The 27,316-nt window shown below is 43.1% G+C and overlaps 1 protein-coding gene across 1 annotated transcript; it reads right to left on the bottom strand.

Annotated features, from left to right (window-relative positions):
• Positions 1–5,435: 5,435 nt before the first annotated feature.
• LHX3 (LIM homeobox 3) lies at positions 5,436–25,494 on the bottom strand (the record flags this gene model as incomplete). The annotated part of the gene is made up of 6 exons (XM_083723182.1): positions 5,436–6,242; positions 6,787–6,958; positions 9,078–9,229; positions 10,630–10,832; positions 12,690–12,861; positions 25,425–25,494. 6 exons carry the CDS (start codon positions 25,492–25,494, stop codon positions 5,851–5,853), a joined length of 1,161 nt encoding a protein of 386 aa, XP_083579308.1. The 3' UTR covers positions 5,436–5,850.
• Positions 25,495–27,316: the final 1,822 nt, after the last annotated feature.

The following is a 27,316-nucleotide window of genomic DNA, read 5'->3' as shown; positions in this document are numbered from 1 at the left end:
AATTTGTCTGGCAGGGCAAAAAGCCCAGAATTAAGTTTAAGATATTAACTGATGCGAAAGAAAGAGGGGGCTTTGCCCTGCCAGACTTAAGGTTGTACTATGAAGCCGCAGCTTTCTGCTGGCTAAAAGACTGGCTACTTCTAGAGGACACTGATGTGTTAGATTTAGAAGGTTTTAACAATGCATTTGGTTGGCATGCATACTTATGGTATGACAAAGTTAAGATCAATAAGGCCTTTAAGAACCATATTGTCAGGAAAGCAGTGTTCAATGTCTGGACAAAATACAAAGACCTATTGGAAAATAAAACTCCAAGATGGCTATCACCTCTGGAGGCTAAGGCCCGAAAAAGACCCAATATGGAGGCCAAATGGCCGAAATATTGGGAAATAATAGAGAAAGAGGGCAATAATTGGAAATTGCAGAGTTTGGAAAAAATGAAAGACAAAGTGCGAGACTGGTTACATTACGCTCAGATTCAAGAAATTTTTAAAAAGGATAAAAAGTTAGGATTCCAGGTGGAGAAATCGAAGTTGGAAACAGAATTGTTAGAACCTAAGACTAAAGTACTCTCAAGAATGTATAACTTGCTGTTGAAATGGAATACACAAGATGAAATGGTTAAGTCGGCCATGATAAAGTGGGCACAGGATATTGGGCATAATATTATGTTTGAGGATTGGGAAAGGTTGTGGACCACGGGGATGAACTTCACGGCATGTAATGCTCTGAAGGAAAATGTAATGAAAATGATATATAGGTGGTACATGACCCCAGTCAAACTTGCCAAAATATGCCATGTGCCAGACAATAAATGTTGGAAATGTAAGGAAAATGATGGAACACTCTTTCACCTCTGGTGGACTTGTCCCAGGGTGAAGGTCTTCTGGGAAATGATATATAATGAGCTGAAAAAGGTATTTAAGTATACCTTCCTTAAGAAACCAGAGGCCTTCCTCCTGGGCATTGTCGGCCAGATGGTGCCAAAGAAGGATCGAACATTCTTTTTGTACGCAACAGCAGCAGCAAGGATACTTATCGCCAAGAAGTGGAAAACTCAAGATCTACCCACTCTGGAAGAATGGCAGATGCAGCTGATGGACTATATGCAACTGGCTGAGATGACTGGCAGAATTCGAGACCTGGGAGAAGAGAGGGTTGAAGAAGATTGGAGGAAATTTAAGACTTATTTACAAAAATATTGTGATTTGGTGGAAAGTTAAGTAGGATGTTTGATCATAAATAATTGGCCACCACAAAATCGGATCGGAATGGGATGTAAAGTGAGATTAAGAGAAATTAATTTACAGAGGACTATATTTAAATAAGTGGTTATAAAATTTGCAAATTAGATGATAAATTGCATGGAAAAAATCTATGATGATGAAAATGGCAGCGGGAGATGTGAGGAAGTCCAAAGAAGTTATGAAACTCTGTTGAGATAAAAATAAGGTTGTTTATTGTCTTTGTACTTTATTTTGTAAAAACCCCTAATAAAAATTTTATTAAAAAAAAAGAGAAATCATTCTTAGAGGCACTGGCTGAGCTGGTGTGATGTCACAGAAGCCCAGAGATCCAGGAATGTCTGTTACGAAAACAATCGAGTACCAATTCTGTAAGTCTAATTCAAACACCCCTGTTCTGTGTTCCAAGATAAGGCTGGGGCAGAAAGCTAGATGGTTATGAAGGGTGGGCACCTACTTCTATTCCTTCTCCCTTAATCTGGGCCCCCAAACACCAGGATGTCTCCCCACAGAGGCCCATCTCGTGCTTGCAAGACTATAAGGCCTTCCTCTGTTTCTAAGGCATTTGGCAGACTGAGCATCAGTTTCATTTTGCATCCCACATTGGGTCACATAGTGTCCATCTAGCACATTGTCTGCAATGACTGACAGTAGCAGAAGCTCTCCAGGGGTTCAGGCAGGGGTCTCTCCGAGCCCCACCTGGACATGCCAGTGTGGATTGAACCTAGGATCTTCTGCTTGCAGGGCAGGTGCTCTGCAGCTGAGCTGTGGCCCTTCCCTTGTTGTTAGATCTGCTTGGCACAGTGCTGCTGAAGCACAGAGATCACATAAAAGTCATCCTGTGAGTTACACACAAGCTTTGTGACAAAGGTTGGTCACTAATTCACACTCTGATCCCACGTTATTTGTGATTCATCTGGTCGCCAGGTAGACGCAACCTGCCTGGAAACCTGCCGCACCTGCCTGGAAACTGTTTTGATGAGAGGATTGGGTTGGATTAGCAGTTCTTCATGTGACACATCCTCACCTGTTTCCCCCCTTCTGTTTCCTTATGTTCACAAGGATCAGGTTACCCACCATCTTGGCAATGAGAACGATTCAAGGTCAGGCTGCCCCACCATCTTTCTCTCTGCTGAAATAGAGAGCTTATGAGACTTAGGAGGCAAATGAGGAATTAATTGTATTTATCCACAGGGTCATGAGGAGGTTTAGAGAAGGTTCATTTTCCATCCTGCTGGAACCCAAGTGTGGCTAGTGGCACTGAAAGTGGCTTTATTGAGGGATTCCTCCATGGAAGGGGATCCCACAGGAATAGTCTCTGAGACCATCAGAGGAATGGGTCCTGGCTTCCAAGGACACCTCAGAAAGACATCAAAAGAGCCTTGTGGCTGAGGCCAAAGGCCATTAGCCCAGCATCCTATCATCATAGTGGCCAATCTAGGAATTTAGATAGACGACCTGGAGGTTTCATACAGACACACTGGTCACCCAGAAACCCATGGAAACCCCACAAGCAGACATGAGTACAAGAGCACTCTGCCTTTCTGTAATTCCCAGCAACTGGTATTATTCAGATATGTTTACTGCCTCCAACAGGGGAGGGAAAACATAGCCATTGTGGAAAGTAGCCACTACCAATGACCAGGCCTGGGCTGCCTTGACTTCAGACCCCTTCAGTCCACAGCCTGGGATGAAAGAAGAACACAGAAGACAGAAGGGGTCATTGGAGTGCCCCCCAGCACTCCCCCCCAATAGTGACCGGTAAGTGTGGGAGCTTTATGGAGTTACAACCAGGAGAATATTTGAGCACATTGAGCATGAGGCCCCATCAATCTTTTGCTGACAAATTTATTGAAAGTCTTCACGGTATTTGGTCAGAGAGAAAGAGACAACAGACAGAACACATAACCAACAGGTAATATTCAGCATTACAGGTTATGATATACAGGAGTCTGCTTTGAAAAACACAGAGGTTCCTGGAAGAAGGAGGAGGAGGGATGCTTAGAAAATGTCCCTTGAGGGCTTTAAGATGGGTGCTTGGAACGGGTCTGTCTCCAACGTACAGAAAGTCTTCACCAGAGACTGTGTTAGGGAAGCCTTTGGCAATCAGGCAGCAAAGAAACGAATTCCTTTGCAATGACAGCCTCACAGAGGGGACTTTATCCCTAGCAAACTAATGAAATATGGACCTTGGTTTGCAGTAAATGTTTAAGCTGCCATCCTGGACATACTCTGATGTACATACCCCATTGAGCTCAGACTTGCTTCTGAGCAGACATGCATAGAACCTTAATTGACTCATTGGTTTGATTGCCCAGTTAAAAACCTTTTGCTCTCCAGTAAATAGGACATATGCTTCTCTTCCCCCTTTAGAACTATGTTTCAAATCTTACACACAAATTAATGCAGCTTTAGCAAGTTAATGAAGGAGCTGGCTCTTGCAGCAAAACCAAAAAAGGGCCGGGTGGCTTCTTAAGGGACTAGCAACTTGATTATGCTATAAACTTTTACAGATAAAGCCCACAGTTTTATCTGCGGAAATGGATCACAATCCATCAAAGATGATGCCACAATCCATTTGCCCTGCCTTTCCCTGACCAGTAAGATTGACTTCTGTTCTACATCTTTGGATCATCCAAATTTCTGTTTTATTCACCCTGCCATGCTTTTGCATGTTTTCATATTGCTGGTTTGGGGCTGTGTGTTTTAATGGAATATTGTTCATTTTTAGATAGTTCGCAGCGTCACCTTTTTTTTAAACATTCAAGGGTATTATAAACGCTTTCAAATACATTTATAAGCCTTTGAGGTCCAACAAGGCTCTTTGTTGCTGAAGGGAATAAAACCCTTACAACTAATTGACAGGAATGCCTTTGATCAGGGAAGCAGCATCCCATCCCCCCATTATGTGGGATTGCAGGGAAATAGGAAGCCTGTAGGTGAAAAAAGGTAAAGGACCCCTGGACAGTTAAGTCCAGTCAAAGGCGACTATGGGTTTGCGGCACTCATCTCGCTTTCAGGCTGAGTGAGCCGGCATTGGTCCACAGACAGCTTTCCGGGTCATGTGGCCAGCAGGACTAACCACTTCTGGCACAACAGGACAGAAACCAGAGCAAACAGAAATGCCATTTACCTTCCTGCTGTAGCAGTATCTATTTATCTACTTGCACTGGCATGCTTTCAAACTGCTAGGTTGGCAGGAGCAGGGACCGAGCAACAGGAGCTCACCCCATTGCTGGGATTCAAACTGCCAACCTTCTGATCAGCAAGCCCAAGAGGCTCAGTGGCTTAGACCACAGTGCCACCCACGTCCCAAAATTACAGGGAAATAGGAAGCCTGTGACAATGTAGGTCTCACCCCATTGGCCTCCAGCACCCACCTTCCCACCCAGTTGCCTACACTGCTTGGAGAGAAAGTAAAGAAGTGTGGGGAGATGCGTGGGGTGGGGTGTTTTCTTTCACCTTCTCTCCAATTAGGAAACATGGAGGGGGAGTGGAGCAGAGAAGGCCAGGGCTCACAGTTATTGCAGGGGGTTGGATTAGATGACCCTTGGGATCCCTTTGTGTCACCGCCATTCCTGGCAACTATGCCAGGCTCCCTGACATTCCACAGAAGAACCACTTTTAAGAGGAGTAACTTGAAAAAGCACACAAACCCCATTTCCCACTCCAGGAGATGAATGACACATACAGACCACTGATCTCTATGAGCCTATGATAAAATGAGAACCGGTTCTGTAATTAATACACCTTATTCACAGCATGATGGAAATAATACAGCTAGTAGCCTACAAATTAGGGCCACCTTGGCCATAAAAGAAAAAAGAAAGAAAGAACATTGCATCATTGGCATTTGAAAACCTATGTCTTGGGTGCATGCATTTTTTTAAAAAAGGAAAAAACCCATTCTCCCTCTCTCCCTCTCTCTCTCATATTCTTTTAAGAGTCTTCTTAGAAGGGTATTTCCTCAAAATATCTCACCTCTTGGAAGTATTCACACACACACACATACACACCCCTTTCTTTTCACTGTGGAAAGCAATTTTGAAGCTATGTAATTTTTTCAAGAGCTTCTGATAGGCCTGGGATGGCAGAAAGGCCAGTCTTTCCACTGAGAGATGTATGGAGAACAGTGTTATTTAAAAAAATAGAAACAAAAACAAAAACAAAATTAACATCCCTCCCCAGACACACATATATCTTATGGAAAGCACAAGGTCTGTTAGGCGCTCAGCCGCACAGCACCCTGTACAGAAGCTGCAACCATCCTTAGGGGAAATACCAAAACTTCCTGGCATTTCCCCTAACCATTTGGTGCCATCAGTAGGGTTGCCTGGCCCTGTGGTTCAATGGCAAGTGGCCCAGCCCAGGAATCACTTCCAGACTGTCAGTCAGGCCCAAAAGGCATCTTGGTCCATATATATATATTTCCACACATGCCCCTAATATGGGGTTAGTCCTGCAGTTGGGGCAGTGGATGTTGTAGGAGAATTTCCTCCATCATCTTTGCTGGCCGATCCCAACACCAGTTGAGATAACATTGTCATTCCATTTTTTAAAAGTCTCAAGGGAGCGCGCACACCCTTGCCAGATGTGATGGGCTCCATCAAAACTGGGCATGATCCACTTCATCCAGCCATGAGGCAGGACTCGCAGGGAAGTCTGGGTAGCCCCCGCTGCTCCCCGTGGAGAGGTCCGAGCTGGGTCCATTCCCTGCCAGCACCCTCATGGGCTGGGGCACTCCCTGTCCGCTCTGCCCCACCAGGCTGAGGCCACCATCAGGGTAAACCAGGCTGGACATCAAGGGCTGGTGGCCAGGCAGGGCCTGCAAAGGGCTGGTAGGGCGGAGGTCATGATACTGGTCTGGAACCGGGAGTCCACTATGCTCCAGGGAGAAGCCTGCATTGCCCCCAGCTGGCCGCCCCAGGGCAGGAGAGTTTTCCCCAAGGCTGCCATAGACTCCATTGGTGTGGCTGATCTCAGAAATAGATGGTTCATCTGGAAGAGGGGGGGAAAGAGAGAACAGCTTTATTTTTATTTTATTTTTACAAACTTTGTTGAATTAAAAAAACAACAACAATCACCAAGCATAACAAATTGTCTTCCAAATGCATGTCCAGATTTTGCACATTACAGTGTGTTGGGCTAGATGGCCCTTGGGATCCCTTCCAATTCCTTACACTCCAAGTGTCCCTATTTTCCAGGGCCAGTCCCAGATTTACAGAAGCCATCCCATATTCAGATCTGAGTCCTGTTTTCTTTTGAGAAATGTTGGAGGGTATGGATTTATGCAACACCTGAACCAAGGAGATACAACCTCTAGAAGACATCTGAAGTCAGCCCTGTATAGGAAGTCATTTTTTAAAAAATGCTTATTGTTTTATTATGTTTTTATATACGTTGGAAGCCACCCAGAGTGGCTGGGGCAACCCAGTCAGATGAGTGGAGTATAAATAATAACATTGTTATTAATATGAAATAGAGCGTCCCTATTTTCATTGGAGAAATATTGGAGGGTATGCAGTTCTACAATTCTATGTACCTGTGAAGGAGACCTCAGCGTCGCTGTCTGGGCCCTCTTCCTGGATGCTCTCCTTGTCGGATTTAGAGTTCCCTCTTGACCGCTTCATGTTCCGGAAGTATTGCCCCCACCTCTGCCTCCCAGCGTCTTTCTTGAGCCGCTTCTCTTTCGCTCTCCGATTCTGGAACCAAACCTGAGGAGGCAGCCAGGAGAAGCTCTTAAATCTGCAACGTTTAAGTGCTCCTGAGAAAGCCACTACCATCCTGGGAGCTGCAATTCACCTCTCACTGCAACATGGACATTTCCCCAGAGATGGACATCTCTCACTTATTTTTATTTTTCTGAGGGTCGGGCATCTGCTACAAGTTCAAGATCACATTTACAACATACAAGTTTATATTGACCTCTGAAGTTGTGGGATTCTGTCACCACAGAAATGCTATTAGTTTCCATCAGGTATAGGTATATCTGTGAGTATAGGGCGGTATATAAATGTCAATAATCATCATCATCATCATCATCCTAGCATATGAACTTGATTCTTTAGTGTAGCAGCAACTACACTTTGGAACTCCCTGCCTCTGGATATTTTGGCACCTGCTCAAACATTCATGTTTAGACAAGCCTACCCAGATGCTTAGAAAGTTTTGTACATTTTCAAGTACTGTTACTTAATTTTATTGTTTTATCTTTTTGTAAACTGCCTTGAAGGGTATTTTTTAACAACCAGGTGGTATTTAATTTTATAGCATAAGCAAATAATATATTGAAGATGCACCACTTTACCCTGGCCTTGTGGCAGTAATTTGTTTTAAACTTTTTGGGGGGGGGAGTATTCAACTAAGTTTTATTTAGAGTAGATATGTTGGAATTAATGAAACTACCTTAGCCATGGTCATTCATTCCAGTAGGTCTACTCTGAGAAAAACTTAGTTGAAAAAAAGCCCTGTGTTTTTAAATTGTTGTAACCTTGTGGTGAAGGGCAGGGAAGACATTGAATAAATAAATATTTATTGGTATTCCTACCTCCAGTTAGCCATTCGTTACCTGAAGGTGTCCAAGCAGTTAATTTTTTTATTAACGGTTAATTATCCAAGCAGATAAATAATTTTATTTATCGCTTTTGCATTACAGTACAACAATTCAAAACATGCATGTAATAGGACAAATAGACAATATTTAACAGCACATTTAAATGCCAAATTGCTTTGATGAATTTATTGCTGTGTTTGCTTTATTTGCATGTTATAAGGATTGCAATCTTTTGTTGTTCTTAATGCCATTGTGATTATTGTGCTTTGAGCTCAACATCCATTGTTGGAAAAGCAGAACAAAAAATATCAAAGCAAAGCAAATATTTATATTAATAATTGTTTGTTTGTTTCATAAAAGTTATACACTACTCAAAAGTAAAAAAAAACAGCACCCAAAGCAGTTTACAAGAAGATAAAACAAGAAAATCAAGAAAAATCTAAAACATAGAAAAGTAGATTAAAATCTACAACAACTTTCTAAGCATCTGGACCCCTTTGTCTAAATGAGAATGTTTTTAGCAGCTGCCAAAAAGAGTACCGTGAAGGCGCCTGCTTGCTTGATATCCAGAGTCAGGGAGTTCCAAAGCTACCACACCAAAAGACCAAATTCTTACAAAGGTATAATTATTATATGGCACCTATATTAGTGCCAATTCTGCTGATTGAAGCAGTCAAGAGGGCGCATGATGGGTAAGGCAATCTCATAGGTAAACTTGTCGCAAGTTGTTAAGGTTTTATATATACTAACACTAACAACTTGAACTTGGTTCAGCAGCAAATCAGCAATCATAGCAGATCTCTGAGCACAGGTGTTACAGGCTGACAAGGCACCAGTCCAACCAGCAATTGTGCTTCAACATTGTGCAGTGGCTGCAGCCTATGGATCAAGCATGAGGGAAGCCCCACAGAGGGCTCAGTGCAGTAATCCAACCTTGAAGTAACCAGTGCATGAACTACTATGGCAGTACTTTCCCAGTTCAGGAATGCCTGCAGCTGTCGCAGTTGGGTGACAGTCGATATTAGTAACATACCAGCAACTATTTTGCCAACCCAGCACACCCTCTTCTCTCTCTTTCTCTTTATTTAAACAGTTTGTATACTCTTAACTATAATGGTCTCTAAGCAGTTTGCAAAGATGCAATTCAGAATCAGTAAATATATATATATATATATATATGCTTTCGTAGATATATAAAAAATCAAGCATTAGTTAAAATGCTTGCTGGAAAATGCCTGCTCCCTCCCTTGCCCCACCCACCCTCAGTTAGGGTCACTCACCTGGACCACCCTCATATCCAGGCCGGTCTCGGAGGAAAGCTGTTCCCTCACATGCCGGGCCGGCTTGGGAGAATTGTTGTATGCATTTTTCAAGGTCTCCAGTTGCTTGGCTGTGATTGTCGTGCGGGGTCTCTTTGCTGTGGACTCTGCTTCTGCAAATGTCCCCAATAGACAAGGCATCAAAGATCCCAAAGCTCCAGGAGCCACAAACCTATGACCCTAAATCAACCCCCAGCCCATCCAATTCTCTGGATTGTGGGTTTTTTTTAAAGAATTCTTTTTTTTTTCATATATCCAAAATAATACAAGCAAACATTTTTTTCCACCCCTAACCTTGTCTCCCTACCCTCCTCAGAACAAAAAGTGTCTAGTAACTTTTATGCGCATGTGTGTGTACATGCATGCTTTTCCATAAATTTCCAATAGGCGGTTGAAAGCCATATTCCTTAGATATTTAAAATGAAATAAAGCCTGCCCAAACTTTTTTAAAGTCCTTTGTTATGTTGTTTTTCCTTCTTGTTCTAATTTCACACGTCTGTTTTTTTTCCAAATCTGATCTGTCCATTCAATCCACATAGCTCTGGAAAGAGTTCGCCAGTTCTTCATTTCTCTGGTCTCTTTTGAACTAATGGTATAAACAATTCAACATAAATGGGACTGAACTCTATAACAAATCCTGCATTGTAGGAGACTGGACAAGGTGACCTTTGGCATCCCTTCCAAATCTACAATTCTACGATTCAATTCTATGGAATCAATTTACTAATTGTACTGTTCATATTGTACTATTGGAAAACCTGGCAACCTAAACTTGCATCTGTTATTTCTTCATTAATCCCAATATCACATCACCTGGATTTTTTTCCAGCAGGGGAGAAATAATTTGGGAATCCGAATATTTACACACATAGTGAGATTTTTATACCAATAATCAGCCTCCATTAACCCAATAAAATAAACTTTGTCAAATTTTTACACAAGCTGGATTTAGTTTAATCAAATAGATAGTTTTATTATAAAAGCGTATGTAAAAATACAAGCTCTGAGGCCCTTGACAAAAACTGAAAATTTATTAAACACAATGGATAGAGGTGGGGGGAAGAGTTAAATGGTACTCTTTATTGCTTAATGTAACTTACGGATCTATGGAACCCCTTCAAACGATATGGGAATCAGATATCAGCACACAAATTCTTCTAATGGATTGGAATAAAATTTAGGAATCAACACCTCCAAAATCTGTTTCCAATTATCTTAGGCAAACTGACCAAGTGACTCTGGCTCTGCCCATTTCCATCATATACCCCCTGACAGATTCCCCCTGATAGAATGTAGTCCTCAACAGAAAATACCTCACCCACCACAGGTGTAAAGAGAGGTTGGAGAACTTTCAAAGCAGATAAAAAATCCATGTGACAATGAGTGTGCCAAGACATTCCGTACTAGGGGAGGCAACCCCCTCAAAGTGAGACCACTTTGTGACCATCTATGGTGAAAATGCTCCATAAATATTGGAGATGAAATAACAGGGAGCCTTCTGGGTGCGACCCACCTCTCTGCTTGGCTGTCTCGTAGTCAGCTTTGCAAACCAGGCGACTGTCCTCCATGAGGTAGAATTCGTCCCCTGTGGCCAGCTGCCGCTTGCAGACAACACAGGAGAAGCAATGGAGGTGATAGACGAAGTCTTGGGCTCTCCGCACAACCTGTGTTGGAGGAATCCCCTGTTGACAGGCCGCACATTTGGTCCCAAACCTCCTGTTTGGTCATTGAAAGGAAGAGAGCTTTAGTTATGATTCTTGCATGGCAGAGGGTTGGACTAGATGACTTTTGGTACCCCTTCCAACTCTACAATCCTATGATTCTGTAAATTAATATGTTCTGATTCCTTCCTTGAAATTTTCCTATCATTGCTGAAGAAACTACATTCCTGTTTTGGTCCAGGATAATTTGCCTTGCGGGGGGTTGGACTAGATCAGGGTTTCCCAAACTTGGGTCTCCAGCTGTTTTTGGACTACAACTCCCATCATCCCTAGCTAGCAGGACCAGGGATGATGGGAATTGTAGTTCAAAAGCAGCAGGAGGCCCAAATTTGGGAAGCACTGAATTAGGTAAGCCTTGGGATCTCTTCCAGTTCTATGGTTCTATGATGCAAAGAAGATGATCCCATAGTCAATTGACAGCTCCTGGATGTACTTATTTATTATTTACTTACTTCATAAGATATTGTATGCTGCTCAATTGTAAAAAATAAAAAAAATCTCAAAGTCATTTTACAAAAAAGATAAAGCATTAAAATGATCACTAAGAAAAATTGACAATAATGTAAGAAATTCAAAAAGTTAAAATAACCAATAAAGACAAATTAAAACTCATCTTTAATTAAACAACTGCAGCAAGGTCTCTTGAAATAAATCAGCAGGGACAAATTTTATCTCATAAAATTTATACATTGCTTGATACTAAAAAAAAACCCTCACAGCTGTTTCCAAAAAGATGAAACAATAAAGTTACCAATAAGAAGAATTAATAACAATTTAAGACTTTTGAAAAGTTAAAATAATAATAGACTAAATTAAAACCCACACCAACTTTATCAATGTCTGGAGAGGTTTGTCTAAACAAAAAAATGTTTTTAGCTGGTGCCAAAAAGAGTACTCTGAAGAAGGTGCCTGCCTGATATCAATAGACAGGGAGTTCCAAAGTGTAGGTGCTACCACAGTGAAAGATTTGAGAACTTACAAATGGGGAAATTATTGTACAATTCTGCTGTTGAAGGGGCCCAAGAGCATGCTGGGACACCTTCCCAAAAAATGGATACAGAGTGAAATCTGGAGTCATGCGCACTTATCCCCCTGAAAGTCCATAATGCAAGTGCAAGTGGTACAGGGAGCTGGCTGTCTTTATTCATGATGGGAGGGGAATTCTGTCCATGCCCAAGCAAAACCTGGTTGTTGCAGGTGGATCAGGCCAAAGGGGGCCCATCTAGTCCAGCATCCTGTTCTCACAGCGGCCAAATGCCCCCAGAACCTATGAACTGAGATAGACTGCCTCTGGACCTGGAGGTTCCATTAGAACATAACAAGAGCCTGGCTGCTGGATTGGGCTAAAGGGAGGCTATGTCATACAGCATCCTGTCCTCACAGTGACCAACAAGCCCACAAGCAGGATCCAAGCGCAACAGCAACTCTCCGGTTCCCCACCACCTGGTGTTCAGGAGTAGACTGCCCCTGGGCATGGAGGTACCACTGTCATCATAAACCTGGCCACAATGAGGACTGGTGGCTGGACTAGACAGGCCACTGGCCTGATCCTGCATGGCTCTGCTGGTGTTCTTATGCCTCCAATGGACAACTCTTTCTTTGGCTTTTGCAGGATATGAATTGGCCTGAGTCCTACCTCCAGGCAAGGCTTGCAATTATTTAGTTGTGATTCCTACATTGTAGGGACTTGAACCAGATGGCCTTAGGAGGATTCCTTCCCCTTCTGTGATTCTTTGATTCTGTGACCTTATTTTGTTGCACAGGGGGTGGATCCCAACAGGGATCTCCCCTTAGGAAACGCACTCCCTTGTGGCCCATTTGATCCCCCTCCTCCCCCACCCCCAGGACTCACTTAAAGAAGTCCTCCTTGCAGTAGACGCTCTCCCCGCGACTGAAGCACTTCTCCGCTAGCTGGACTTGGCAATCACTGCACTTCAGGCACTTGCTGTGCCAGTGCCGGTCCAGCACCTTCAGGATGAAGCGGTCCACAATGTGCTGGTTGCACCCTGCGCATAGCGGGACCTCTGTCGGGGAGAAAGACACAGAGACACCTGTCAAGCCAGGTGTTTGCAACCTTGCAACGGGTTTGATGCAGCAGCAAAAACGGCTAATGAGATTTTAGGCCAGAGCAAGGGAAGGAATAGTACTGCTCCATTCTGCCCTGCTCAGACCTCACCTGGAGTCCAGTTTTTGGCACCACATTGCAGTGGGCTTAACTAGATGGCTTTTCGGATCCCCTTAGTGTAGGACGGAGCGTGAGAGGTGGGGGCGCTGAGTTTTTTTCTGCGTTGCACAGGGTGCTGCTGAAATTTGAGAGCCCAAAGTCTGCCACTGGCCCCCTTCTAGAATGCTATGATCCTTTAGCTGTGATTCCTGCAGTGCAGGGGGCTGGACTAGATGGCCCTCATGGTCCCTTCCAATTCTGCAATGCTGATTCTAATACATCAATGATTTTATTTATAAAAAAAAACCCCAAACCATTTTTAAAGCATTCTAAAAGAAGTTTAAAATGTTCTCCCAGCCACTGATCTCAAATGTTGCCAGAAACAAAGACTTTCCCTTCAAACTCAACGATTCTATGATCCCCCAAAGGCCTTATGGCCGGTAAATACAGTGATAAATACATAAATAAAAATTAAAAACATAATAGAATATATCCCTTACAGGTGTTAAAAAGAAAACAACCTGGAGATTTTAGAGACATGCAGATTAGTTCGCTCAATTCAGTAATTGAGTGATTAATCTAGGCATGTTGTCGCTCTCCCCTCACTTCTGCCTCTTGCGCGCCCAGTTCTTGAGCGGTCGCACAGCGCCTTGCCGATGGATGCCGGTGAGCCTTTTTCGGGGTGGGGGAGCACAATGTCTTTCCTGCCCCTCCTTCACTTCCACTGGGAAGCGAGCCGCCCACTGGCACCCCCAGGAACTGGGAGGTGGGGAGACAGAGAGAAATGGATTGTTTAAGGAGCAACCCGATCCTAAGGCACGTTGGCTCAGAAGCAAGGTAGCAGGATCATGGCCTTGGCAGACGGGGAACCTGTTGCATTGCTCACTTTTGCTATGGCTTCCTCCGCCGCCCCCATTTGTCCCCCCTTTTTTTAAAGTATTTGTCGATTTTCCAAGGGGGAGGGTCTTCCTCCGCCCTCCCATTGGTCTGAACCCACACACGTCGCCTTCCTCCTCCACCACCGCTATCAAGTCCCATCAAAAAACCGAATCAAGTCCCATCAAAATCACCGCCAAAAATAGGAAAGCTAAATTACTGTACAGTATTGCTGTTGATTTTTCCTTACTGGTAATTTTATGGTTTGTGTAAACTGCTTTGAGGATGTGGGTGTTGGGTGAGTTTTTAAACAATACAGCGGTGTATAAATTTTACGAAATAAATATACGATAAAGATTCCCTCCCCCACCGCGCGCGCGCCCAGTCGTGGGCAGGGTGCAGAAACAAATCAAGGCCCAAAATGTGGTTTTAAAACATCCAGCCCTGCCTCGTTTTTGCCTGGAACTTTCCTTGCTTTTCCTTCGCGTTTTGTTTCTTTCTTATTTTATTCTGTTGTTATTATTATTACTCTGTTATTTGTTTGTTTTCCTTTCTGGAAATTTGGGTTTCGACGAGTTTCAAGTGCCTCCCCTGCCCCCCTTTTTTAACACAAGGCTGGTTTTCGTTTTCAGTCGCGGCAGTCGTCATATCCCCGAGAGTATTTTTGTGCGCGCTACTGATTTATTTTAGATACTTCCTTTCCTTGAACTTTTTTCTGGCGAAAGACGTCAGCGGTTCAGATGCATTGCTTTTGACACAGCGGTTCGGGATTTTAGGACTCACCTTAAATTTAGGGCCGTGTGTTGTTTTAAATGTTTTTTTAAATACTGGGTTTTAGTGCTGCAACCCGCCCTGGGACCTTAGGGTGAAGGGCGGGCAATGAATAAATTCATGATGATGATTAATCTATTTGACGTTTATTGTTGTTTTAACTATCACAGTCGCATCAACCACAGGAACACACACACACACACACACACACACGAAAATTGAGGAACAGCTTCAACCGAAATATGCCTTTATATTAATTTATAGCAAAATAATATGAAAATGAATGAAAACTGTTGTTGTTATTGTTTATTCGCATTTACCTATATCTATATCTGTAAAATTGAAAATAAATCCTGATAGCACTTTATTTAGAAAATTGAACAAAACATAGTGCATAACTGGAGGAGTGCGAAAAAGAGAAAAATTTTGTCTTTCTTAGTTCAAGGAGACACTCAACTAAACATATGAAGTGTTGTTGTTGTTGTTGTTGTTGTTGTTGGGAAGAGGATGCAAGCTTGAAACCAATCAAGTTTTCCCCCTCCTGGGCCAGAATTTGACTCCACCCTCCACCAAAAAAGCCGGAATGACTTATTTGAGTGTCCGTTTCTACACATGATTTCCTTTCTCTGGGTTCCAGACACGGTTTGTGAGAAGAGCAACCAACAGCCAGGACGGGTCATTTCTTAACCTTTTCTCACGAAAAGGAACCACAAAGACTCTGTGATTGATTCCTGTACTGCTGAGGGCTGTGCTAGATGATTCTTTGGGCCCCTTCCAACTCTGCTACGATTCTATTAGTCTTCGCAAACGAAATATATAAAAAAATACTTTCCAAAACAAAATAACCTTCCCCAAACGAAATTTTAAAATTCCCCAGGTTTAAAATAATAACAATTCTCCAGCTTGACCCTAACTAGGCTCAAGTCTCCTGGGGGGGGGGCGGTTGGCTTGATTTCTTTTTACGGTTTTTAGTTCCCTTTTCGCCGGAGAGCAGCTGGAGAAAGGTTCAGGGGCGAAAACGACCCCGCCCCCAATCACAAGCCGATGCATTTACCAGGACGGCGATAACTCAGTTGCATGGAGCAGTAAGACTCTCACAGGAACCCTTCCATCCTTTCTTTAAAAATATGATATTAATATACAAAATAAACAACAAATAAACAGCATAAAAAGTAGTTACCACCACCACCCCATTTTAGCTATTATTGGGATTTTTTCTTTAAGAAGGCAGAAAACACTCCGGTCCAATATTTTCTCCGCTGCGACTAAAACAATCCTGTGTGTACGACTGGCCGATTGGCATTCATTCCCCATTTTACTTTTTAATTGCGGTATTATTATTATTATTATTATTATTATTATTATTATTATTACTGAATTTTTGATGCCATTGTAAATGCAAACACAACTTAAAACTCAAAATCGAAAATCAAGAACATCTAAGGAGACATTTCTGTATATACCTGAAACCCGCTCGGTTTCGGAGAAGGTTACATTATAATATGCTGATTTCTGATTATTGATATTCATTGTTTCTCTTTCTTTATTATAGGAATCAGCTGGCCATGGGAATAGTAGTAGTAGTAGTAGTAGTAGTAGTAGTAGTAGTAGTAGTAATAATAATAATACGGATTGATAGAACCAGACCATACTATATGATGAAGCAATAAAATCATGCCCAACAGCATGGAAATTATGGGGGGGGGGATTGTCCCCTTTTTGCCTTTAGCTTTTAAGATATTTTTTTCTAATAACATAATATAATATAATTAATATAATATGCATTATACTCAAACATATAATCAATCAATAAGTTTATTGTTCCAGCCAAAGGCCATGAGAAGTACGTAGCAATATATTCATAAAATAATACAGAGCATACATCTATGATATAAACCAACATCCATTGTGTAAGATAAAAATCTGAAACAGATTTCCCCGTTAAAGTGGTTCAGTTCTAGAGCTTATGTTGATATTTTTTAGGCACCACTGTTTCCCTTTTCAGCCCGTTCCCTACGTTTGTGTTCCTTCTGCAAAGTATAAGATAGTCGTTTATATGATTTATATTAACCGTCCACCCAAATGCGATTGTGCAAATATGGTGGGAAAGGTCCAATTCGGCGGAGGGGCTCTCCAAATCTTCCTCCCTCGCAAGAAGTTTCTTGGCGGCCCCGATCCACGGATCATTCTTTTCTCTCTCCCGCTCAGCCAACACCCCCAACCCCGGCCCCTTTCCGATCTCCCCTTTCCGAGATGGACAGACAACTCTTTTTCGGACGTCTCTCCCCCGCACCCCAAATTTGGAGGAGGGGGAGCAAATCCGAAGACAGAATTGGGGGCGCGCTCCCTTTTCCCTCCTTCGCAATATTTTATTTGGGTGAGGACTTGTCTCCCTTCAGATGAGCGCCCCCCCCCATCTTACCTCTGCGGGCCAGGAGGGCGAGGAGCGTCTGGGTGCCGACGGGGGGCTCCATCCTGCCGCACCTCCAAACTGGGCAAGGCGGACGTAGGAGACTGGGGGGCGGGGCGGAGAGGAGAACTGCGAGAACCGCCCCTTTAAGGTGCGCGGTCGGGGGAAGCCCAGCCTGCCCGCTCACGTCCCCGCCCGCCGCTTCAGCACCACGGACAGCGACAGTGCAGCCGGGTACTTTGAAGCAGGAAAGCCGCTCTGAGTTTTGTTTTACAATCAACGTGTATACGTTTTACTAAATTTTACTAAAGAAATGCCCGGCGGAAACATAAGGAACATACAATTAGCAGAGAACTAAAATGTTGTCTTAAAGGTTTCGAAAGAACTAATAAGAGGAGACTGAAATATTATCAATATTTCACAATAAGAACTCAAAACATCCCCTGAATGTAGTAGCTTGGCTACTGGGAGTTCCAGCCAAAGCGTTGCCTCCCTGAGTGAGTCCCTGAGTTGGTTTATTTGCTTCACGGTACACCGTGAAAGAGCTACTTTGGCGCAGAAGACGAATGGGGGCCTAAGTATTCCTGACAGGCCATCCAACCTCTATTTTAAAACCTCCAACGAAGGAAGTTTACGCTTTTTTAAAAAGTGGGGGATCAACCTGCCATGCCGTGGAGAAACTGAGTTTTGGGCGTATCAAGGATCCCTGTTTTCAAATTGGCTTGATTTTCATTCGTGTGTTTCTTGTGAGCCGCCTTGAGACCCAGGTGGTCAGACGGATTAAAATATACATAAACCTTACCTTTTTTAAAAAATACAAAACAATAAAGGGTTTAGAAATCACCCAGTCACTCCATCAATCAATCCTTTTTTTGTTGCTGCTGAAAGAATCCATCTATCTCTTCGTTTTCTTTCTATTATTTATTAATTAATTTCATATTTATTTCATACAATTTACACACTGCTTTGAGGGGGGATACCTCAAAACAGTATCTACAAAAGATATGACTGAGGAAAATTTGGCAGCGAGAGTTTGAAACTTGCACAGAATTGAAACGCTATAACAGGTTAACATTATTTCTATTATTAATTATTAATTAAGCATATATTATTTATTATATGTGTATCCTGACTTTTCCCTAGACTCCAGGTGGCCACAAATTAAAAGGCAGAGAAAATACAAAAAGTTAAAAGCATGCAAAAGAATACATATAAACCAGCCTGACAGTTTCATGGGGACTTTTTGTGATGTTCTAGAACAACAATTTCAAACTTTATGCTGCTTTTAACCAGCTGTGACACGATTTCTTTATGCACTTTATCTTTGGTTTACTATGTTTAATAATAAAAGAGAATGATAATAAAAACATGCAAAAAGTAATCGTTGAAAAGGGAACTGAACTCTTCTGCATGTCCTTATTAAGCCCTTGCTCGGACTTTGCTCCCTTGGACGTAAGACCCGTTGATAGATAAAAGGCACTTAGACAAAAGCCTCTGCCCCCGCCCAACTTTCTGCAGCTATAAATCCTGCCCTTTAGGCTCTATTACTCCCTGAGCTGCTAGTTTTCTAGCGGCAAGGGCCAGTTTTACCAGCGTTATAAATGCCCCGCCCCCACTGGCAGACCCCAAAAGGCAACTTGGCTGGTCCTAAAAGGCACTAATTCCTGCATTGCAGGGGGTTAGGCTAGATTACCATTGGGGATCCCATCCAACTCTGTAGTCCTATTACAGTACCTCCAAAGGTGGTGGATTCTCCTTCCAAAGGAAACGCAGGAAGAAAAAGGAGCGCAAGGAACAGGTGCCATCCCCCCCCCCACACACACACACAAAAAAAGGACGGCCCTTTGCTCTGGCTAGAGGCGTCTTCCACTGCCCATGGATCAATGGGTGGGGGGTGCCTGGGGAAATCAAGGCGAGAGCCCAAGATCGATGGTGCACAGCAGGCAGGTGGGGTCGAGGAGTTCCCCGGAAGGAGAGTGAGGAAAACAGGCAGGAGAAGATGGATAGGGGTGTTCCTCTGGGAGGGGCCAGGGAGGCCGGACTCCGAAGGGACCTGGTCTTCGAAGGTCCCGGTTTGCCCCTAAGAGGTCCCGAAAGTCCAAGCCTGGCTGGGACGCTTTTCCCGTACACAGGATCATAGAATTGTAGAGTCATAAGGAACCACGAAGGGCCACCTAGCCCGACTCCCTGGAGCGCAAGAATCGCAACTAAAGCACCCAATGAATCAAACCAGCGATCTGTAATTTTACTTGGACTATGTAGATTGCCGTCAGATCCTATCTGATAACGCTGCATTTTGCAGAATCTTGTGTGACCTTTTTTTCCTTCTTCTTCTTTTGGAAACTAAATACACATTATGTGTGCAATGCAAAATATAATTTATGTAACATAAACATTCTGCAAGCCTGCTTTGACGCCATGTGGATGACAGCATGCAAGGACTATTGCTATTAATTATTTATTAACTTTATTTACCGCCTTTCATCAAGAGACCTCAGGGCGGCTTATAGCACAAAACAAAGAATACATTTTAAGACCAATTTCAGTTACTTTAAAAAGAATGTTGCTGTTTTACTTTTGAATGCAGTATTTTTTTCCTACCAATAACTTCATGGTTTTATTCTTCTCATAAACCACTTTGAGGCTTTTAAACCATCAAGTGGGAAATAAAGATTATGAAATAAATAAGTGATAAAATTACATAGTTAGTTATTCAGTTTATATCTCACCCTTCCCCTGAAGGATATAAACTGAATACTTAATAAATAATTTTAATAATATTTATTTTGGGAAGCAACTGTTTTTAAGGAAAGCGCTGCTGATGTGGGGTGTGTGTGGGTGTGGATGTGTATTTAATTGTTTTAAATTATTGCTTTCCCTCTCTCTCTGTTTACGCTGCATTTTGTTTGTTTTTATTTTAACTGTAACCTGCCTCGGGTTCCTCTTGGGGAAAAGGCTATCATAAGGGATATAAATACAATTATTATTATTATTATTATTATTATTATTATTATTATTAAATAATAATAATATGTTCGCCTCACTGCCAGGCCGATCTCAGCGTCTAAAAAGCGGCATCTCTCTCTATCGCTCTCTCTCTCTCTGAGTTGTCTCATGAGCTAATCTCAGGCCCTTCATACTGTGTGTTGGCAATATGCAAAGTTATTTAAATTTAATTTGCTAATGGGTCGGAGGAAGGCAATTTAATCAGCTAAAAGGTTCCCCAGCTGGATGAGTTACTGCCCGTTATTCGCCAGCCTTTCCTTTTGGGGGTCCTTTTCCTCGAAGGCAGCATCCCACGACGCGTGGGGGGAGAAAAGCACCACGACTCTCACCCAGGAAGGGCAAGCTGACCCCACCGCCACCCCAAGAATTCACGACCGGGAGACACCCCTGGACCTCTTTTGGATGATATGGGGAAAGGTGGAAAAGTGGGGAGGGGGAGGGACAGCGGGAGAACACTAGAATCACAGAATGGTAAGGCTGGTAGGGACCTAAAGGCCATCTCCACTCCCTTGCCCCACAATGCAGGAATTCCAGCTAAAGCATCCTTGACAGATGACCATCAAACCTCTGCTTAAAAGTCTCCAATGAAGGGAGGGGTCCATCACCTTCCAAGGCATTTGGATGGCTTTTGCAGTCAGATTCTTCCCCCCCCCCCCATGTTTATTGGAATCACCAAGCTGGGTTCTGAGAAATTCTGTCCAGCCCAAAAGCTTTCCAGTGCTACTCTGGGCCACCAGAAATCCACCATTCTGCTTTATCTTTTACCCCCAGGGTGTTTGCAGCGTCATTCCTCCAATTGCAATCTGGTTTAACTTTGGGGGGGGGCAGAATTAACTTGTACTCCACCCTGAAAGCTGTTGGTGAAGGATGGGTAATAAGTCCAATGAAATCACTGCATTATGTCCTACCTAAGACTATTTTCAACCTGCTGTAACAAGATTTCTTTCCCTTTATCTTTGGTTTATTTTGTTTATTAATAAAATTAATATTTTTTGGAAGCCCAAAAGGGGGTTATGGATGGCTCGCCCCTGAATTTCAAATGTGTCTTTTTGACTTAGATTCAGCCAGACTTTTTTAAAAGAAAAAGAAAAAGAAATCATTCTCAGGACAGGAAATTCACTGCCCCATTCCAGTTCCTTAGGGTAGAGTGTATTTAAACAAGAAGAAAAATGGAAGGTGAGTAGCTGAGAGTCTAGGTTATCAGAGAAGGCCAAACATCCCAAATCCCAGAAAATTAAACATGGAGAAATGGAGTGAACAAAAATCAATTGGATTGGGGGGGGGGTAGTCTCAAGATGCCCCCGGAGGCAGAGGTCTGCCTTGCATGGGATGGCATCAAGGCCATAGATCTGGCAGACACTCCTGTTTTCTTCCCTTTTAATTTGTGAAGGCCATTGTGTACATTTTAATTTGTGGAGGCCATTTAAAAGTATTACATGTCTATTGGCAGACCACACTCAACAGCCCAAAAACAACATCTGCTGGACCCTTGAATCCCATAGAGATTGCCAAAAGGATTTACTCTCCAGGAAGGACAAGGCCAGGAATTGCGCACTATGATTCTGGCTGTCCATCCATTCTATCTGGTGCAGAATTCTCATGCCTAAACGTACACAAAGATAATTGTGCTTAACCTAAGCTACCTTGCAGGGTTGTTGTGGAAATTCAATGAGGATTAGAACCCGGGAGATAACCAGGGTTCAGATCCCCACTTGGGCATGAAGCTCACTGCGGGACATTGGGCTGATTACTGTCTTCTCTCAGCCCAACCTACCTTTCTCATAAGGTGACCAAGGTGACCAAGGGTCTGGAAACCAAGCCTTATGAGGACAGGGCTCTCACACGGAAGATGGAGCAAGCTTGTTTCTTCCTGCTCCAGAGGGTAGGACCTGAACCAATGGCTTCAAGTTACAAGAAAAGAGGAAGAATTTTTTGAGTGTAAGAGCCATTAAACAATGGAACAGACTCCCCCAAGAGTGGGTGGACTTGCCTTCCTTGGAGGTTTTTAATGAAAGGTTGAAATTCCTGCATTGCAGGGGGTTGGTCTAGATGACCCTCAGGGTCCCTTCCAACTCTACATTTCTATGATTCTACTGTTTTGGGAATTCAGTGAGGACTAAAGCCTGGGAGAGGCCAGGATTCAAATGAAGCTCAATGGTCCATGAAGCTCAGTGGGTATGAGCTTGGTGGCCTGTCACTGCCTCCTCTCAGCGGACGCTCCCTTGCAGTGTTGTTGTAGGGATTAAATCAGGCATAGGCAAACTTGGCCCTCCAGATGTTTTGGGACTACAACTCCCATCATTCCTAGCTAACAGGACCAGTGGTCAGGGATGATGGGAATTGTAGTCTCAAAAATATCTGGAGGGCTGAGTTTGCTCATCCCTGGATTAAACGAAGAAAGGGAGAGAACCATGTATGCTGAATTGAGATCACTGGAGACAGAAAAGGAGGGAATAGAAAGGCAATAAAAAAATGAATAGTGCAAAAGGGGGCAATACTTTTAAGTCCTTTTAAAATTGTACTTTAATGCTGAAATCTGCCCTGGGCCCTTTGGGAGGTGGGCAGGTAATAAATAATAATAATTTCAATTCAATGAGTTTATTGCATTAGGCAAAGGTATTGACAATTTCATTGTGATTTAGCAACCTACCAGCTTAGTATTAATACTGTAGTGTAGAACGTACAAAGAATGCTAGAATTGTAGAGTTGGAAGGGACCTCAGGGGTCATCTATTTATTTATTTATTTATTTTCTAAAATTTATACATTGCTTGATTGTAAAAAACAAACAAACTCAAAACGGTTTACAAAATGATAAAACAAAAGAATTAAGAACAATTCACAACCATACTTTAAAACATACAAAAACATAAAATACTAAAACCAATTTAAATTACCTCCACTCTCTAAGCATCTACAAACAAAGAATGTTTTTAGCAGTCACCAAAAAGAGTTCAGCAAAGGTGCACGCTTCATATCAATAGGCTGGGAGTTCCAAAGTACAGGTGCTGCCACACTAAATGATCAAGTCCTTACAAATTTGGAATGGGTATCATGTGGCTCAAACATTCTATGGTCTTTTAAATGTGTTTGTGGGCAGGGGTGTGGGTGTTGGTTTGTTTTTGTTTTTGTTATGTATTTTGTGTTCTCATTTAGTATTTTTATGTTGTGAACAACCCTGTGATCTTCAGATGAAGGGCAGTATACAATTAGTAGTAGTAGTAGTAGTAGTAGTAGTAGTAGTAATTCCACTGCTCAAAGTGGTTGAGTAGGCATGTGCTGGGTAAGTTGCTCTTGTAAGTAAACTGGTCCCAAGTTGTTAAGGGCTTTATATGCTAACAGTAACACCTTGAGCGCGCTGCAGAAATCAGTAGTGAAGTAACCAATGCATGAACTACCGCGGCCAGCCTTTCCCGGTCCAAGCATAGACGTGGTAAAAAGCACTTCTGGCAACTAAGGCTTCCTGAGCTCCCAGTGAATGACAGAACTGGATTCAGAAGCACCCCCAAAGTGCAACCTTGCTCCTTCATAGGGAGTGCAAACCTACACAGGAGAGGCATATCAGACGTTTCTCAGACTCGGGACATCTAAGCCAACCTCCTGTAATGCAGGAATTGCAGACATCCAAATAATAGTAATAATAACAACAGTGACAAAAATATTTTTTAAAAAAATACACTTAATTTGAAAAGCAAATAACAAATGAATTTTTAAAAAGAATGTTTTTTTTAAAAAAACATCAAATTCCTTGTAGTGCAAGCCTGACCAACTCTACTCTAATGTAAGCCTCATAAAGTTAAGCGGAAAGAGAGTGCAGGGTTGCGAGGCTCCCAGACCCACCACCTCTGGGAATTGTTCCCATTCATTTCCTTTGTCCTATTTTATTTTATTTTATTTTATTTTATTTATTTATTATTTTATTTTATTTTATTTTATTTTATTATTTATTTTTTTGGGGGGGAGTTTAACTTGGCGCCCAAAAAGTTTAACTTGGCACTCAATAGGGGTAACGTGTGTGTGTATTTCAAGGGATAAAAGGGTCACCTGTTGTTGTTATTTATTATTGTTGTTGTTATTATCATTATTATTATTTCTTCTTTCTGCCCCCACACCCCAAAAAGCACTCCCTAAGGAACAGGCGGGGAGGGCCTTTATGGAGGAGAGAAAAGCTCCCGAAGGAACGAAAAAAAAATCCTTCTTCTTTCTCCACCCCCCCAAAATTTGGTCTCATGTCCACACACAAAATAATTACACCCTTCCCCCAAAATCAGGTGCTCCATTTATTTATTTACTTCTTTATTTATAAAAATATTTATGATTGGCAAAAAATATTTGAAGGACTCCTAACCTACATACCCCGCCCCCCTCCGTCTATGTTTCTTCTTTCTTGCTTTCTCGCTTTCCTTTTTTTTTACTTCTAAAAAGGAATTTCGATTGCTTTTGTACCATCCGAATAGAAAAAACGATGCGCCAAGCGGATTGGAGCGGGGGTCTCCCCAATGGATCTCCAAGAGACACAGCTCGATCCCCCGCCGGGGAGGATGAACTTTGGAAAAGGATTCCCTCCGTCGCTTCTCAGGACAACCCGCCCCCTCCAGCACCAAAAGAATATTTAAAAACAAAACAAAACAAAATGAATGAATGAATACAATGGCATCAAGTAAATAAGGTCGCTGTAGAAAAAAGCGGAAGGAGATGCAAAGCCTCGAAAATTTCCTTACAGGAAATCAACCATAATTAGGAAAAGAAATTAATAATAGTTGTTACAATAGTAACGATGATAGCAGTGATAGTCATAATAGCTGTAATAATTTGCAGTAGTGCAATAAAGATGGTAGTAATAGTAATAGTAACAGTTGTAATAGAATCAGTACCAATAGTGCTAACAGTTCGGAGTATAAAAATAGCACCAAAGAGTAGCAACATCCTGACTGGACCCCCGGTGCCTCCTACGCTGCTCTGCCCTTCTCCAAAGAGCGACTTGAGGCACCTGCAGTCCACCTGCCCTCACCGGAGCCCGGAGCCCCCAAGTTGTAGCAGCTCCTTCCTGGAGCTCCAACTTCCCATCCCGGCTAACACCGGTTGCCTTATCCTCCTTAGATCTCCCCGCAAGAAGGACATCCCCGCAGACCTGCTGGACGCTGCGCGCTCTGCGGGTTTCTTCTTTCCTTCTCTTTCTTTAAAACCATTCCTTCCTTCCATTCTGCCTCCGTTTCCTTCAAAGTGCTTCTCAACCTATCCTTCCTTAATTTATCTTTCCCCGTCTCTCTTTCCCCTCTCGGACCCCCAGGCCAGATGGCCGCCCCAACGGCCAAGCCTCCTCCGCGCGCCTCCGCCGCCGCCCCGTCGGGTCCCCCTTACCTGCATTCCGGCCGAAGGCGCAGGCCTCGGCGGGGGCCGCTTTCTCGGCCCGGGCTCGCTCCAAGAGCATCGTGCTGGGGCAGAAAGTGAGTCGAGGTCCCTGTTGAGGTTTCGGGGAAGGGGAAAGGCACGCAAAGACACCCAACCTCAGATGGAGCTCTGACGGCCAACCTGGAACTCCGGGCGCTGCTGCTGCGGGTCCTTTTTACATTCCCTCCGCGGAGCTCGGGCTGCGTCAGGTCGACCTCTGGCTGTTCCCTGCGATGCTCTGAAGGGTTTTGGGTGGGGGAGAGGGAGGGGGCGACAGGACTAGCAGCAGCCAGGGATATCCCCTGGCAAAGCTTGTGGGCGTCACTTGAGCGGAGCCCCCTCCCCTCCCCAGGGGGCGCTCCTCCTCCTCTTCTCCCCACCTCCCCTCCCCCTTCCCGGGTTCACTTCCCATACCAAGAAGCTTCCTTAACATAACAAAGCCCACCAGAGCCGTTGGCAAGCCAGGCGAGGCGCCGGAGTTGTCCGCGGTGCTGAAGGGACGCTTGGCGGGCTTTTATCCGCCACGCGGGCTGGCCTCCCCTGTCCGTCCACACATGCGGCTAGTCCTCACTAAGACAAGACCCCCCCCCCCCCGAGTCCGCCTTGTAACGCTTCAGCCTCCACCTGAGTGAAAACGCCTCCAGGCAACCACAAAAAGAACTGTGGTGAAGAACCCTAACGCGTTTCCTTTGCTTTGTGGAGAATGTCACTACTACTTCTTCATCATCATCATTTAGGTTTCCCCTCTCTAGGATTCTGTCTGGAGGCGACGGATCCAGGCACCTCAGTGAGGACTAGGGTCACGGTACGTATTTATAAATTTATTTAGTTATCCAGTTGCTATTCTGCCCTTCCTCCAAAGGAGCTCAGAGTGCATATTGGCTCCTTCAAAGGAAGGGTGGAATGGAAATTGAAACTGAATAAATAATTATTCCTGGGGTGCAGCTCTGAGGAATTTGCATCCCATTTTTGGCTTCTGAGTGCCAACTTTTTGTCCTCTTGCAGAACTCGCCCTTTGTTTTTTTAAAATAATCTTTATTACTTTTCAAACTTATAAGAAAAGAAAAAAGAAAAGAAAAGGCAGGAGAAAAAGACGAAATAGAGCAGACAAGAAAAAAGAACAAAAGAAAAAACAATACAATAAACAATACAAAACACAACCTTAACACAAAACAAAACAAAACAACAACAATTTAAAAACATATAGCATGCCATTCCATTACTCTATCTTTCATTCCCTTATTTCATCGACCTCCTCTCACCTCCCTTTTTGTATTCCACTTCTGTTACTTGTTTCAGCAATTCCTTTCCATCTTTCTCTATTTTTATCATTATGAATATCTTAACATATTTTTAACCTTATTTTCCGTTAATACTAAAGTACTTATTTATACTTAACTTCTTATAACATTTCTGCTAAAGCCATAAAGTCAGAAGACTCACCCTTTGACCAGCAGCACCTTCCTAAAAACTTATCTAAAGTTGGTCTGTGAGCACTAAAAAAAGATGCTATTGATACCTAAGATCCAGCACGGCTTTCTCAAATAACAAACAAGTCAGGCCAGATAAATCTCATTTCTTTCTTTCTTTTTGATAGAGTTACAAGGTTGGTGGGTCTGGGGAATTCTGTGGACTTAAGTTTTGATTTCAGCAAGGCTTTTGACCAAGTCCCACATTGTATTATTGTGAGGCAACTGGTAAAATGTGATCTGAACGAGGTAACTGTTAGGTGGATTTGTAGCTGGTTGGCTGACTGAACTGAAAAAAAATGTTCACCAATGGTTGCTCATCATCCTGGGGAAAAGAGACAAGTGGGGAGCCACAGGGTTCTGTTCTGGGCCCGTTGTTGTTAAACATCTTTA

The sequence above is a fragment of the Podarcis gaigeae genome (genome assembly GCF_964106915.1).
Source record: "Podarcis gaigeae genome assembly, chromosome: Z".
Taxonomy (NCBI): Eukaryota; Metazoa; Chordata; class Lepidosauria; order Squamata; family Lacertidae; genus Podarcis; species Podarcis gaigeae.
This window is presented reverse-complemented; position numbering and strand designations above follow the sequence as displayed.